The 12,180-nt window shown below is 41.8% G+C and overlaps 2 protein-coding genes across 2 annotated transcripts; one reads left to right on the top strand and one right to left on the bottom strand.

Annotated features, from left to right (window-relative positions):
- Window positions 1-4,129: 4,129 nt before the first annotated feature.
- On the top strand, window positions 4,130-5,077 carry LOC146342788 (olfactory receptor 6E1-like). The gene has a single exon (XM_084807986.1). The coding sequence runs from the start codon at window positions 4,130-4,132 to the stop codon at window positions 5,075-5,077; it is 948 nt and encodes a 315-aa protein (XP_084664112.1).
- Window positions 5,078-10,735: 5,658 nt separating this feature from the next.
- Window positions 10,736-11,692, bottom strand: LOC146342787 (olfactory receptor 6J1-like). Its single transcript, XM_084807985.1, has one exon. The coding sequence runs from the start codon at window positions 11,690-11,692 to the stop codon at window positions 10,736-10,738; it is 957 nt and encodes a 318-aa protein (XP_084664111.1).
- Between the last annotated feature and the right edge of the window lie 488 nt (window positions 11,693-12,180).

The following is a 12,180-nucleotide window of genomic DNA, read 5'->3' as shown; positions in this document are numbered from 1 at the left end:
GTATTGATCAGGTTGTTGGTAATTTTGGTATTGTTTATTTCATTTATAAAGATAAAATAAATAAAAATATATTCAAAAGAAAAGAAAAGAATGATCTCTCTCTCAATGAGTGAATGCAGCCGTACAGACTGGGGGGGGGGGGAGCTAAGCAACTAAAGTGAAAATTTGTTTTTCAAAACGAACAAAGAAGAAGAATGAAAGTTGGACTTCTGGTTGGAACCAACGTCACCCTCGCAGCATCCCACAGAGCCTCCGTGGGATGCTATCTCAAACAGCTTTTTAAAAGGTTAAAAACCTTTTCATCTCCCCCCTGGAATTAAAAGTGGGGGGCAAAGCAGCAACTGGATAACATATTGGAGAAAAGTACTCCCCATGAGGCAGTGGTGGGGGGAGGCTGGATTCCAAGATTATCTTCCCAGAGCTTAACCATCACAAAAAGCTGTTCAAAATCTCCTTTTTAATAGGAGAAAACAGGGCTGACATGTTACATTGTAATATACAGATTAAGAAATATCAACAACACATGAGGGATGGTTTAAGAAATATCAACAATATTTGAGGGCCTGCAAGATCTGTTTGAAGACAAACATGGCCACAGCGAGGAGAAGGAAGGGAATTGCATCACCGCCCACTTCTCCCATACCTCCTTTGCCAAAAGTTCCAAGAACAGAAGATATAGGGGAATTATTTACTTTGATAAAAACTTTATCTTCACAATTTGGGGAGCAAGCCAAGAGGTTGAATTTAATAGGGATGTCAGAGAATTCCGCAACGGATCTCGGTGAGGCCAAATGCCAGTGCATTCGGCCCCCCCAAATCCATCATGGAATGAAGCCCCCGCCCCCCCAACCCATGAAAGGTGCATGGGATGAAGTCCCCACTGCCCCCACCCCACGAAAGGCATGCGAAACGGAGCATTACCTGCTCCCGTCTGCGCTGCTTTGCGAATGGCGGCCGTCCTGCAGCCACCATTCACTTCCTCCTCTTCATAGCCATGATCAGAAACATTTTTCATTGTTTCTGAAGATCAGATGAAGAAGTCTCTAAATCATCAAATAGCGGAGGCATGGCTGAATGTAAAAATGTGTGAGATTTCTGTTCCAGACCCATGAATGGGACTCTTTAAACAAGCTTTGTTAACTGTTTATGTTTAGTCTTCATGATTCAGGCTAGGTCAGAAGATATCTGATTATACATATATTCGTTTACTTTCTTTCATTTTTCTTCTCTTTTTTAGTTTTTTTTTAAATTCTCATCTTACAAAATAGATATGATACGCTGTATTTAAATATATTGTTTGAGGGTGTATTGTGCACACTCATTTATATATCTACTACAAAATATATCACTGATTGTTGTAAGGTTGCTTTTAAGCTTTATTATATAACATTATAATTTCATCCTTTTTTAATCACTATTATTATTATTATCATCATCATCATCATCATTACTATAAGACTATTTAGTAAGATTTTTGGTTGGTTGAATTGTTAAGCTTTATTATTACTATTACATTTTAACTTAAGGGCAATATATGGTTACTGGGAATGAACTGTAGGCCTGCTTTCTTGAGACTTATGACATGATATTGAAATGTAAAGTTGATTATTAAATTATAATATTCTTAATGTTATAGGTATAGTTTTTTAAAATAGAATGGGATCTGAAACCCATGGGTATTGGAGTTTAAATTTAACTCTTTATAAATATTTTATTTTCTCTTTCTTTTTTCTTTTCTTTTCTTTTCCTTTCTTTTTCTTTTCGTTATTATTGCATCCTCATAATAATATTGCATTGTTGGGAAATTGTAGTTATTGATCAGTTTGTTGGTACTGATTATTTCATTTATAAAGACAAAATAAATAAAAAGTATTTTCAAAAAAAGAAGAAGAATGAAAGGTAAAAACCTGTTACAGAAGGGTGGGGCTGGGTGAAACAAAGAACAGGGAGGAAACTTAAACTCAGTACTAAATGTCTGGTTTCTGAAATAAGGAATCTACAGAGAGAGAGAGAGAGAGAGAGAGAATAATTGAATTTGGATTGGGAATAAAGAAAGATTTTATTTCAATCAATTTTAATTGTGCCTCTAATTTAAGCTGCCTTGAGCGCAATTTTTTTCACAGGAAGTCAGGGTACAAATCAAATAAATAAATCATACAAAATATCAAACATTTGGGAAATATAGAAATATTGAAATATTATGAGAATAGGAAACATTCAAGATCAAACTTGTGGGCAGGGAACCAAAATGGTTCCAGCTATGTTTGGATTACAAAACATCAGCCTCATGGAATGCAGATATAATCAGATAAACTCTGATGTTTGTAGATTTTTTCTCATGGTAGCATGAGCCTCTTCCGTCAGATGCACAAGAAGTTGTCTGTTCCTCAGGGAAGCAGAGCTGTTGTCCTTTGTGTCCTGAGCAAAGAGCTCATATACCCTGTGCTGGGTGCTTAGGTGCATCAGCACACCCCATTGCCTGTGAATGGTTGTTTCCATGTTCACTCCTGGTTCAAAGGGATGGAGAAAGATGTGCAATAACATTGCAAAGATTCTCAGTTGGTGAGCCAAGAAAGGAACGAATATTCAGAAAAGCATTCAGGATGTAGAATATGCTGGATTCTGGAAATAGACTAAGACTGCAACCCTGTGACACTTACTTGGGAGTAAGCCTCATTGCATATAATGGGACTTACTTCAGAGTAAACAGGCTTTTTACAGGCTTTCTGATTGGGCAGCACAAAACCTGCTTCAGGACAGATGATGCATTCAAGGGAATGTTCTTCAACGGCTATATACTCGGGAGGTTCTTAGGAGTTTGCTCCTCATCTGCAAAAATAAGACAATATACAAAGGACTGCAGGGGAGAACAAACAAACAAACATATGCATCTCCTCCCATCGGTGTTCATAAGTGGCAAGTATTTTCCTGAGACCTCACATTTGGGTGGTGAATAGAGGTGGTCTGTTACTGAAGCGGGGTGGGGGTGGGGGTTGGTCCTATTTCTTTCTTTTATTATTGTGTTATTTATTTTAAAAAAACAAAATGTTCTTAATTTATTTTTATTTTTAAATTTATTTGTTTTCATGCTGTGTTTTAGTTAAGCTTGTGTTTTTAATGTGTATTTTATTGTTAGCTGCCTTGAGCTCTATTTTTTGGCAGAAAGGTGGGATATAAATAACATAAGGGTGCAATCCTATGCATCTTTAGGCGGAGAAGAGTCATACAACTCCCTGCATCCCTCTCCCAGCATGGCTAGCTGAGGGATGCTGGGAGTTGTAGGGCTTGTTTTCCTATCTGAACATGCATAGGATTGCGCCCTAAATAAATAAGTGTTCAGTGGGACTTTGTATCCAATAAGTGTGTTTAGGATTGCAACCTGAATGTGTTGCATGTTATGCTTGGTAACAGATTGTGGAGTACAAAACAGCTGCATATTCACAGCATCATTCAGATTAGGTTAGCTGTGATGTGTTACATTTTGGACTATCTTTCAAGAGTTTTGGAAACTTCACTTGGTTACTGACGAAGGCCCTTCCAATAATGACCTTATTGCGCTGGTAGTAAAATATCTGTACCAGCTTCCCATTTGTACCAGCTTCCCGTTCTCTTTTACTATACCAGGCACTAGAGAGAATGGCATTCAATTCCCTGTGCATTTTGTCAGTGACACTGCAATGTTTGTTATTGTTGCTAATGTCAGTTCTGTAAGTTCTGTTGCTCTTATATTGGCTTTTTTCTTATATCGGTTATTTCTGAATTACGGAAAGAAATGGAAGCAATTCAGAAGCATAGGAAGCATCTTGAAGGAAACCAAAATAATGCCCATTGGAGATACCAATGGATGGAGAGATGGGCACACAGGTTTATGATCACGAAACGAAACCTCCATGTTTGAAGGCAGTGCACAGAATTTGGGGACAAACAATTGGCATCTGGTAGATCACCACTGCAGACAGAGTGCTGGTCTAGGTAGACCTTGGTCTGATTCAGCAAGTCAGTTATTAAATTTATTTGCAACCACCATATTCATTTAGCTGCAGGGAATCAATGTTGAATAACTCACACCCATCAAAACGCAGCCCTAATTGTCCATTTCTCTTCACTTTACATTTAGGAGCGCTCCAAAATGACAAATACCACCTTTGTGAGAGAATTCACACTCTTGGGCTTCACTGACAACCGTCGGCTTGAAATCTTCCTTTTTCTCTTACTGTTCAGTACATACCTTTTCACCATATTGGGAAACGTTGTGATTATTGTGATCACGCTAGTGAATCACCACCTCTCCACCCCAATGTATTTTTTCCTCCGACACATTGCACTTGTGGAAATTGGGTTTACCACTGTTGTCATTCCCAAAGCTTTAGCCAACATAGCAAGTGGCCATAAGACTATCTCTTTATCTGGTTGCTTCACACAGTCCTTTCTCTACTTTGTCCTGGGGACCACAGAATTCCTTCTGCTGGCAGTCATGTCTGTTGACAGATACATGGCCATCTGCAACCCTCTACACTACTCAACCATAATGAAAGTTCAAATCTGCTCCCTGCTGGTGCTTTGCTCTTGGATTGGGGGATTATTACTAATTACAGGTCCAGCAGTTGTGTTCTTCCAGCTACCGTTTTGTGGCCCAAACACCATCAATCATTTTTTCTGTGACAACAGACCACTGATCAAACTTGCGTGTGTTGACACAAGTCTGCTGGAACTCATCAATTTCCTCATTGCTACGCTCTCTCTCCTTGGGACCTTGGCCGTAAACATAGTGTCCTACGTCAACATTATTTCCACCATTTTGCACATCCCATCAACCACAGGGAGGAAGAAAACCTACTCCACCTGTACTTCTCATGGCCTTGTGGTCTCAATTGGTTATGGCAGTTGCATTTTCATGTACATAAGACCAAAAGGCACCAGCGAAGTAGACTTCAGCAAGGGGGTAGCTCTTCTTAATACCATGGTGGGTCCTCTTCTCATCCCATTCATATACTGTCTAAGAAACAAACAGGTCCAGGATGCTTTGAGACACACATTTGGACAATGTTTTGGTGGGTTTTGTAAGAACTCAAGATGATTGGGAAGAGGACTGAGATCCTTATAAGATGCTAGACCCCGTATGTGACCATGATCAAATTGCCATAAACCTCTGTCCAAGGGGTGGGTCAGAGAGGGTAGAATGTTCAGACAGAAGTGGCAGTTGGAGTTGACCATTTATGGTCCCTCTGTTCCCTCCACCAAGAACTGAGGGATAAGCCTGTTTTGTGAGTTGCTACATGAGGATCTCTATACAGATAGATACTTTCAGTTTATCTGGTGAGGATACTGATTTTTTGGTGTAATTATTTTGAGAGCTGAACCCTTTACAAACTCATGTTATCAAGGGGCAGCTGAAGTCCCACTAAGACCTTTCTGCTGCTTGCATTCAAATTGCACTTGTCTGAAACCCACAGTTATATTGTTAGCAACTCAGACCAAGCCATGGATTAAATCAGAGGTGTTGAACCTCAGCTCCACCAGCCAATCCAGTCTTCCTGGGGTTCAAATCTGGCCCTCTGGGGCTCTCCAGAAGGCCATGTCCCATTCCCCTAGCCCCACAGCCTTTTCTCCATCCACCAATCCTGTGGATGTCAAATTGGCTCCTGCTTGTTCAGTGTTGAGGGATTCTTTTCAATTTGTGCAGCCCGAGGATGTGGACAGGATTTGATACCATCGACCATGGCATTCTTCTGGGATGCTTCACTGGGATGGGACTGGGAGGTACCATTTTACAATAGCTCCATTCCTTCCTAGGGGGGCAAACTCAGAAGGTGGTGTTGGGGGATGCCTGTTGGACTCCGTGGCCATCAGCTTGTGGGATCCCTCAGGGTTCTGTTCTGTCCCCCATGCTATTTAATAACTACATGAAACCACTGGGAGAGGTTGTCCAGAGTTTTGGAGTTCGGTGCCATCAATATGCTGATGATGCCCAGCTCTACTTCTCCTTTCCACCAGATTCCAAGGAAGCGGTTTCTGTCCTTAACCAGTGTTTGGCATCAGTCATGGACTGGATGAGGGAGAACAAATTGAAACTTAATCCAGACAAGGCAGTAGGGATGAATGAAACTCACTGGAATCTGTGGCGGAATTCTCTGCCATCCCTACAAGGCAGAGGTGCTCCCGGTCAGTCGAAAGGCAGATCAGAGAACAGGGATTCAGCCTGTGTTGGATGGGGTTGCACTCCCCCTGAGGACTCAGGTTTGCAGTTTGGGGGTGCTCCTGGATTCAGCCCTAAGCCTGGATGCTCAGGTTTCAGTGGTGGCCAGGAGTGCTTTTGCACAGTTAAAACGAGTGCGTCAACTGCAACAATCTGAACCTGTTATTAAATACAAGAGGTGAAGTGGATATATATTGTATGCTGCCTTGGAAATGGCAATTAACTTTGAAGCTGAGAGATATACATTAGAAACAAGTGGGTTTGGAAACAAAATGTTGTGGTATGGAGTGGCCCTTTTTATGGCTGCCTGACTCCTAAGGATGTCAGAGGAATCTGTCCAGGGGTGAAGCTCGCTGAACTGTCATCAGCTCAGCCGCCTAGACTTTGAGTCATTTCCCTGTGAGCTGGCCCAACTCAATCTGTATTGAGTCAGGCCAGGTCACAGATTTCCCGTTGTTGTTGTTGTTGTTGTTGTTGTTGTTGTTGTTATTTGCATTAATAGTATGTGCACAAATTTTGTCTCAATTTGCACATCTCTATGTGATTTTTTTTAAAAAATGGAAGAAGTTCCCAAATTTTGGGAGAACACCCATGGCTTGGCCTGCAAATGTGATCCAAGTCAGGTGATCAGTGGGAGTCCATCAAGGTCTTATCTTGAGTACTGTGTCCAATTCTGGACACCACACTTTAAGAAGGATGGAGACAAACTGGAGACTGTTCAGAGGAGGCAACAAAGATGATCAGGGGACTGGAAACAAAGCCCTATGAGGAGAGACTGAGAGAACTAGGCATGTTTAGCCTTGAGAAGAGAAGGCTGAGGGGAGATATGATATCGCTCCTCAAGTACTTGAAAGGCTGTCACAGAGATGAAGGCCAGGATCTCTTCTCGATCATCCCAAAGTGCAGGACACAGAATAATGGGTCCAAGTTACAGGAAGCCAGATTCAGGCTGAACATCAAGAAAAACTTTCTGACTGTTAGAACAATACAACAATGGAACCAATTACCTTGGGAGATAGTGGGCTCTCCCACACTGGAGGTATTCAAGATGAAGCTGGACAGCCACTTGTCAGGGATGCTTTGACTTGGAATCCTGTATTGAGCAGGAGGTTGGACTCAGTGGTCTTAGGGGCTCCTTCCAACCCTACTATTCTATGATGCTATGATTTCTAAGTTCCAAAAGGGCCAGATTTCAAAGTGACGGACATCCTCCAGCATACTCCCTTCCATTACCGTTCCCCCACTTTTCCATCCCCCTCCCTCCAGCAGTCACCCAGCATATCATTGGCACATTGCATTCTCAGTCCTCATTTGGCTGTTTCAGTACATGCACAAACACACACACAGAGAAGTGTGTCAAAGATCTTTTTTAAGAGCATAAGAAGAGCCATGCTGGATCAGAGCAAGGGTCCATCTAGTCCAGCATTCTGTTTGCACACTGGCTAACCAGCTGTCAACCAGACAACTGCAAGCAGGGCATGAGCGCAACAGCACCCTCCAACCCATGTTCCCCAGCAACTGGTGTACATAAGCATACTGCCTCTGATACTGGGGGTAGCATATAGCCATCAGGACTATCAGCAATTCATAGCCTTCTCCTCCATGAATTGATCCAATCCCTTTTTAAAGCCATCCAAATTGGTGGCCATCAGTGTACTTCTGCAAAGCTTGGGGCTCCACAATGCTTACTGATAACTCCTTCTTGTGCATGCATAGTCCTGTTTTGGCCATGTAAGGACTGGCACTCAGATAACTGAGGCTGTGATTAGTAGATAGGATACATAAAAAAAAAAAAATGCATGAAAATCAATGGGATTTCTGTTACTGTGCAGTCAAAGTGGACTCAGTGAGGGGAGCAAGGCACTGGATCCAGCAACTCATCTAATGGTTTGACAGCTCATGCCAGCCAGAGCAGAACATGGAGAGGTGTTTGTGTGTGTGTCTGTTTTCCCAGCAGTGTGTGTTTTCTTTCAAAAATCCCTATACCTCAAAGAGACTACATTCTCCCTAACTTCTAATTTCTGTAGATCTTTTTCTTTCCACACCCTCTGTGGGCTCCATCAGGGATGGGCGAACAAGTGATGTTCAAGATTGCTAGGATTCTCCAGACATGATCCCGCGCCCGATTCCCATTCACTCCCACAAACTGAGCACCTATCGAATGGGCAATTTTTGCAAATCTCTCTGAATTTGTGCAAATATCCCAAAATTTGTGGAAATTTCCTCTATAGATTAAAGTGGAGATGATTCGCTCTAATGAGTAAATTTGCACAAATGAGGAAATTCGTGCAACTCAAACTGGGAATAGGGAATGAGATGAACATGAGCATGTGTTCATCAATATGCATATATTTTCAGCAGAGACATGCTTGCGCTCATGTTTGGGGTTTCGAAAGGGGCATGCTAGCATGTTTTGTAAGTAAGCCAAAATTCTCATACATCCTGGCTGGCAACTGTGTGAACAGAATCTGGAGGGACACCCCTATGAGGGAAGGTTACAACAGCTGGGATTGTTTAGCTTTGAGAACAGGCAAATAAGGGGAGACATGATATCATAGAGGTATACAACATTATGTGGAGAAAGTGGATAGGGAGACATTTTTCTCCCTCTCTTACCATACTAGCACCCAAGGGCCATCCCATGAAGTTAGTCGGTGGGAGATTTAGGACAGATAAAAGGAAGTCCTTCTTCACACAGCACATAATTAAACTACGGAATTTGCTACCACAAAATGTAATGATGGCCACCAATTTGGGTGGCTTTAAAAGGGGATTCGATAAATTCCTGGAGGAGAAGTCTATCCTTGTCTACTAGTCCTGATGGCTATGTGGTACCTCCAGTATCGGAGGCAGCGTGCCTATGTTCACAAATTGCTGGGGAACATGGGTGGAAGGGTGCTGTTGCACTCATGTCCTGTTCGTGGGTTTTCAGTGGGCAGCTGGTTGTCCACTCTGTGAACAGAACACTGGACTAGATCGACTGTTTGTCTTATCCAGCATGGCTCTTCTTATATTCTCACATTCTGATCTTATCCCTAGGCTCAGTTGCCATCAACATTCTGTAAGCTCACAAATTTTCTGTGTGGCAGTTTGTGTGTGTGTGTGTATTCACAAATCTCTCAGCTTTTCTTTTATTATTTACAAGGGGTTTGTTCTGATTCAAGTGTTTCTTTAATCTGATTCTTTATGTATTTAATTACCCCATGGAATTCAAGAAGGCATACATGGTTCATCCTCACATGCCCCCCACTTTTCCTCACAAAAGTCCTGTGAAGGAGGTTACACTGAGAGTGTGTGTGCAGTACAAGCTCATCTGCTGACGTGATGGCTGAGTGAACATTTTAAACCCCAAGTGTCTGGCTTCCACTAAATACCATTGCCATCCATTGTCACTAGGGATGTATGGACTATGTAAAATCTGCTCTGTCTGTGTTTCATGGATTGTCAGGTGCCTTTTGTTCTGTCATCTACTCACAGACGGATGCAAACATTTTTCCATCATGCGGAAAAATACACAAATAATTACATGAGACGTTTTGAAAGAATTTACATAATTTACCTTGGTATGTAACATCTAGCATATTCTCCCCCCCCCTCCATTCAACTTTTCCTCACTGGTATATTTTCCTATGAATACATATGCATATATTTTGGGATTTAAAAAAAAAAACCCTATCCTAAAGTCCATGGACTCCTCATGGCCTAAGGAAGTTGCTCTGCAGCAGATTCCACAGGTTGGATTTTTAGAAATATATGAGCTCATTTTAGTCTGTCTCAAATTTATCTAGCAACCTTAACTCTCCCACATCCAGATTATACCAAAGCCTGAAACACAGGGTGACATTACATAGCAAGAAGACAGGAGAGGGTAACATTAATATGCAAGGTATATGGATGAAGACATGGAAAAAAGGATGCCATCTAACTAATTCATTTGTTCAATCATCTCTCTGTGTGTATTCTGAGTACAGCTGATTAGAACGATCACTAAATGGTGGGGATGTGTGAAAAAGCAATGTCCATGTTCATCCAGATTCTTTGAATAATGGCTTTCTGCTCCTATCCCCATGATTTGCACTCACGGTTGTGATGTCCATTTGCACAAACAGGAAAGTTGTACAAAAGGAAAGTGATCGAACTTGAAACTTGCACAAAAACATCTCACATTTGCGCAAATTTCCAGAGTTAGATGAATTGCCCCCATAAAGAGAAGTGTGAAATTGTGCATTTTAAACTTGCACAATTGCAATTTTTTCTCATCAAAATTTGAACATTTTCCAGACCTGAGTGCTTGTTCAAGAATTTGAGGATATTTTTTGGAGAGTGCATTCTGCTCATGCTCGGGGTTTTGAACAGAGTATGCCTGCACGTTTTACGAGCAAAAATGAATTTTTCATACATCCCTAAGAAATGGGTAATGATAGCAAGACAGAACATACATTAAAGGGAGTAGGTGAGTGGAAGGATGACTATAAATGAGCAAAAGCATTGATCGAGACTTCCAGCTTGATAATAACATCAAAATTTTATCTCAAAAATTTAAGCACGATTCTGCAGCTGTTGAGCAAGTATTGCTTTACCTTGACCAAAAATCTCTTGCAAGATTCTTTTGACCAAATCATTTCTCAGGGTGTATACAAAGGGGCTCAAAAATGGGTTGATTATGCTATTAAGTAGTGCTGGGACTTTCCGGGCTCCCAAAGTGGATTTCTTTGATGGAATCACATACAGCAAGATGGAGACACTTGTGGCCATGAGGAACAAAGTGAGATGAGATGCACATGTGTTGAAGGCCTTCTTCCGCCCAGTGTCAGTGGGTATAGCCAATATGGCAGCAACTATGTAAGCATAGGAGATGAGAGTAAGGACCAAGGAGCAGAGAATAACCACTGATGACAGCACAAAAGTGATGATCTGGATCAAGCCTGTGTCTGTGCAGGATATCTTCAGCAGAGGCTCACTATCACAGAAGAAGTGGTTGATGACATTGGACTTGCAATAAGAGAACCTGGTGATGGTAATGGTTGGATAGAGGACAGAGGCAAACCCACCCAGCCAGCAAACCAACACCACTTGGACACAGAAACGGCCGTTCATGATGATGGGATAGTGTAATGGGTTGCATATAGCCACATATCGGTCATAGGACATGGATGTCAAGAGGAAGTACTCCACGGTACCCAAGAAGAAGTAGAAGTAGGCCTGGGCCATGCAACCAGCAAAGGAGATAGTCTTGACTCCAGAGAGGAGGCTCCTTAGAAAACTGGGAACAGTCACTGTGGAAAAAGCAAGGTCCAGTATGGAGAGGTTGCCAAGGAAGAAGTACATGGGTGTATGGAGGTGGCTGTCGGTGGAAGTGATGAACAGAATGGTCATGTTACCAAATAATGTCAAGGTGTACACCGCTGTGAGACCTGTTGCCAACAAAACCTCTGCTTCACGTCCAATCAGAAATCCCAAGAGGATGAAGTCTTCATATCTGGTGTGGTTTCCCATCTCTAATCTCACCAAAAACAAACAGAGAATTTATTCTCCAGAAAACTGGCATGCTTCAACACTATGATCCATGTCTCCCATTGTTTTGGAAACACACATTCTGACAATTGGAAACGAATATACTACCAATATTTTGATTTATTTTTGGAAACACACCTACGTATCTCAATCACCACAGTGTCATAAGGAAAGGGGGGGCGGAATTAAGGATGCAGGAAGCCATTCTGGAATTGCCAAAATGACACTCTAGAAAAGGATGGCCTGGCATTCTACCGTGTTCCTTTGGACTTTTGCGCAAAAGCATCTCCTGTGGTGTGTATTAAAACAAACCCTTACTTTAGTGCCACAGTGCTGAAAACAGTCATATGCAATGTCTTTCTTGTGTATCCTCCTCTACAACAACCTTGTATATTGGGATACATATTTAAAAGCAATGAGCTCTGAAGGGTCATTGTTGACTTCATGTGTTCTTGTCCAAAGTTGCTCTA

This window comes from Heloderma suspectum, chromosome 6, assembly GCF_057233095.1.
Source record: "Heloderma suspectum isolate Gila_16-S chromosome 6, 16-S_ref, whole genome shotgun sequence".
NCBI classification, from domain to species: domain Eukaryota; kingdom Metazoa; phylum Chordata; class Lepidosauria; order Squamata; family Helodermatidae; genus Heloderma; species Heloderma suspectum.
The sequence above is the reverse complement of the archived record's forward strand: the minus strand, read 5'-3'. Positions and strand labels throughout refer to the sequence as shown.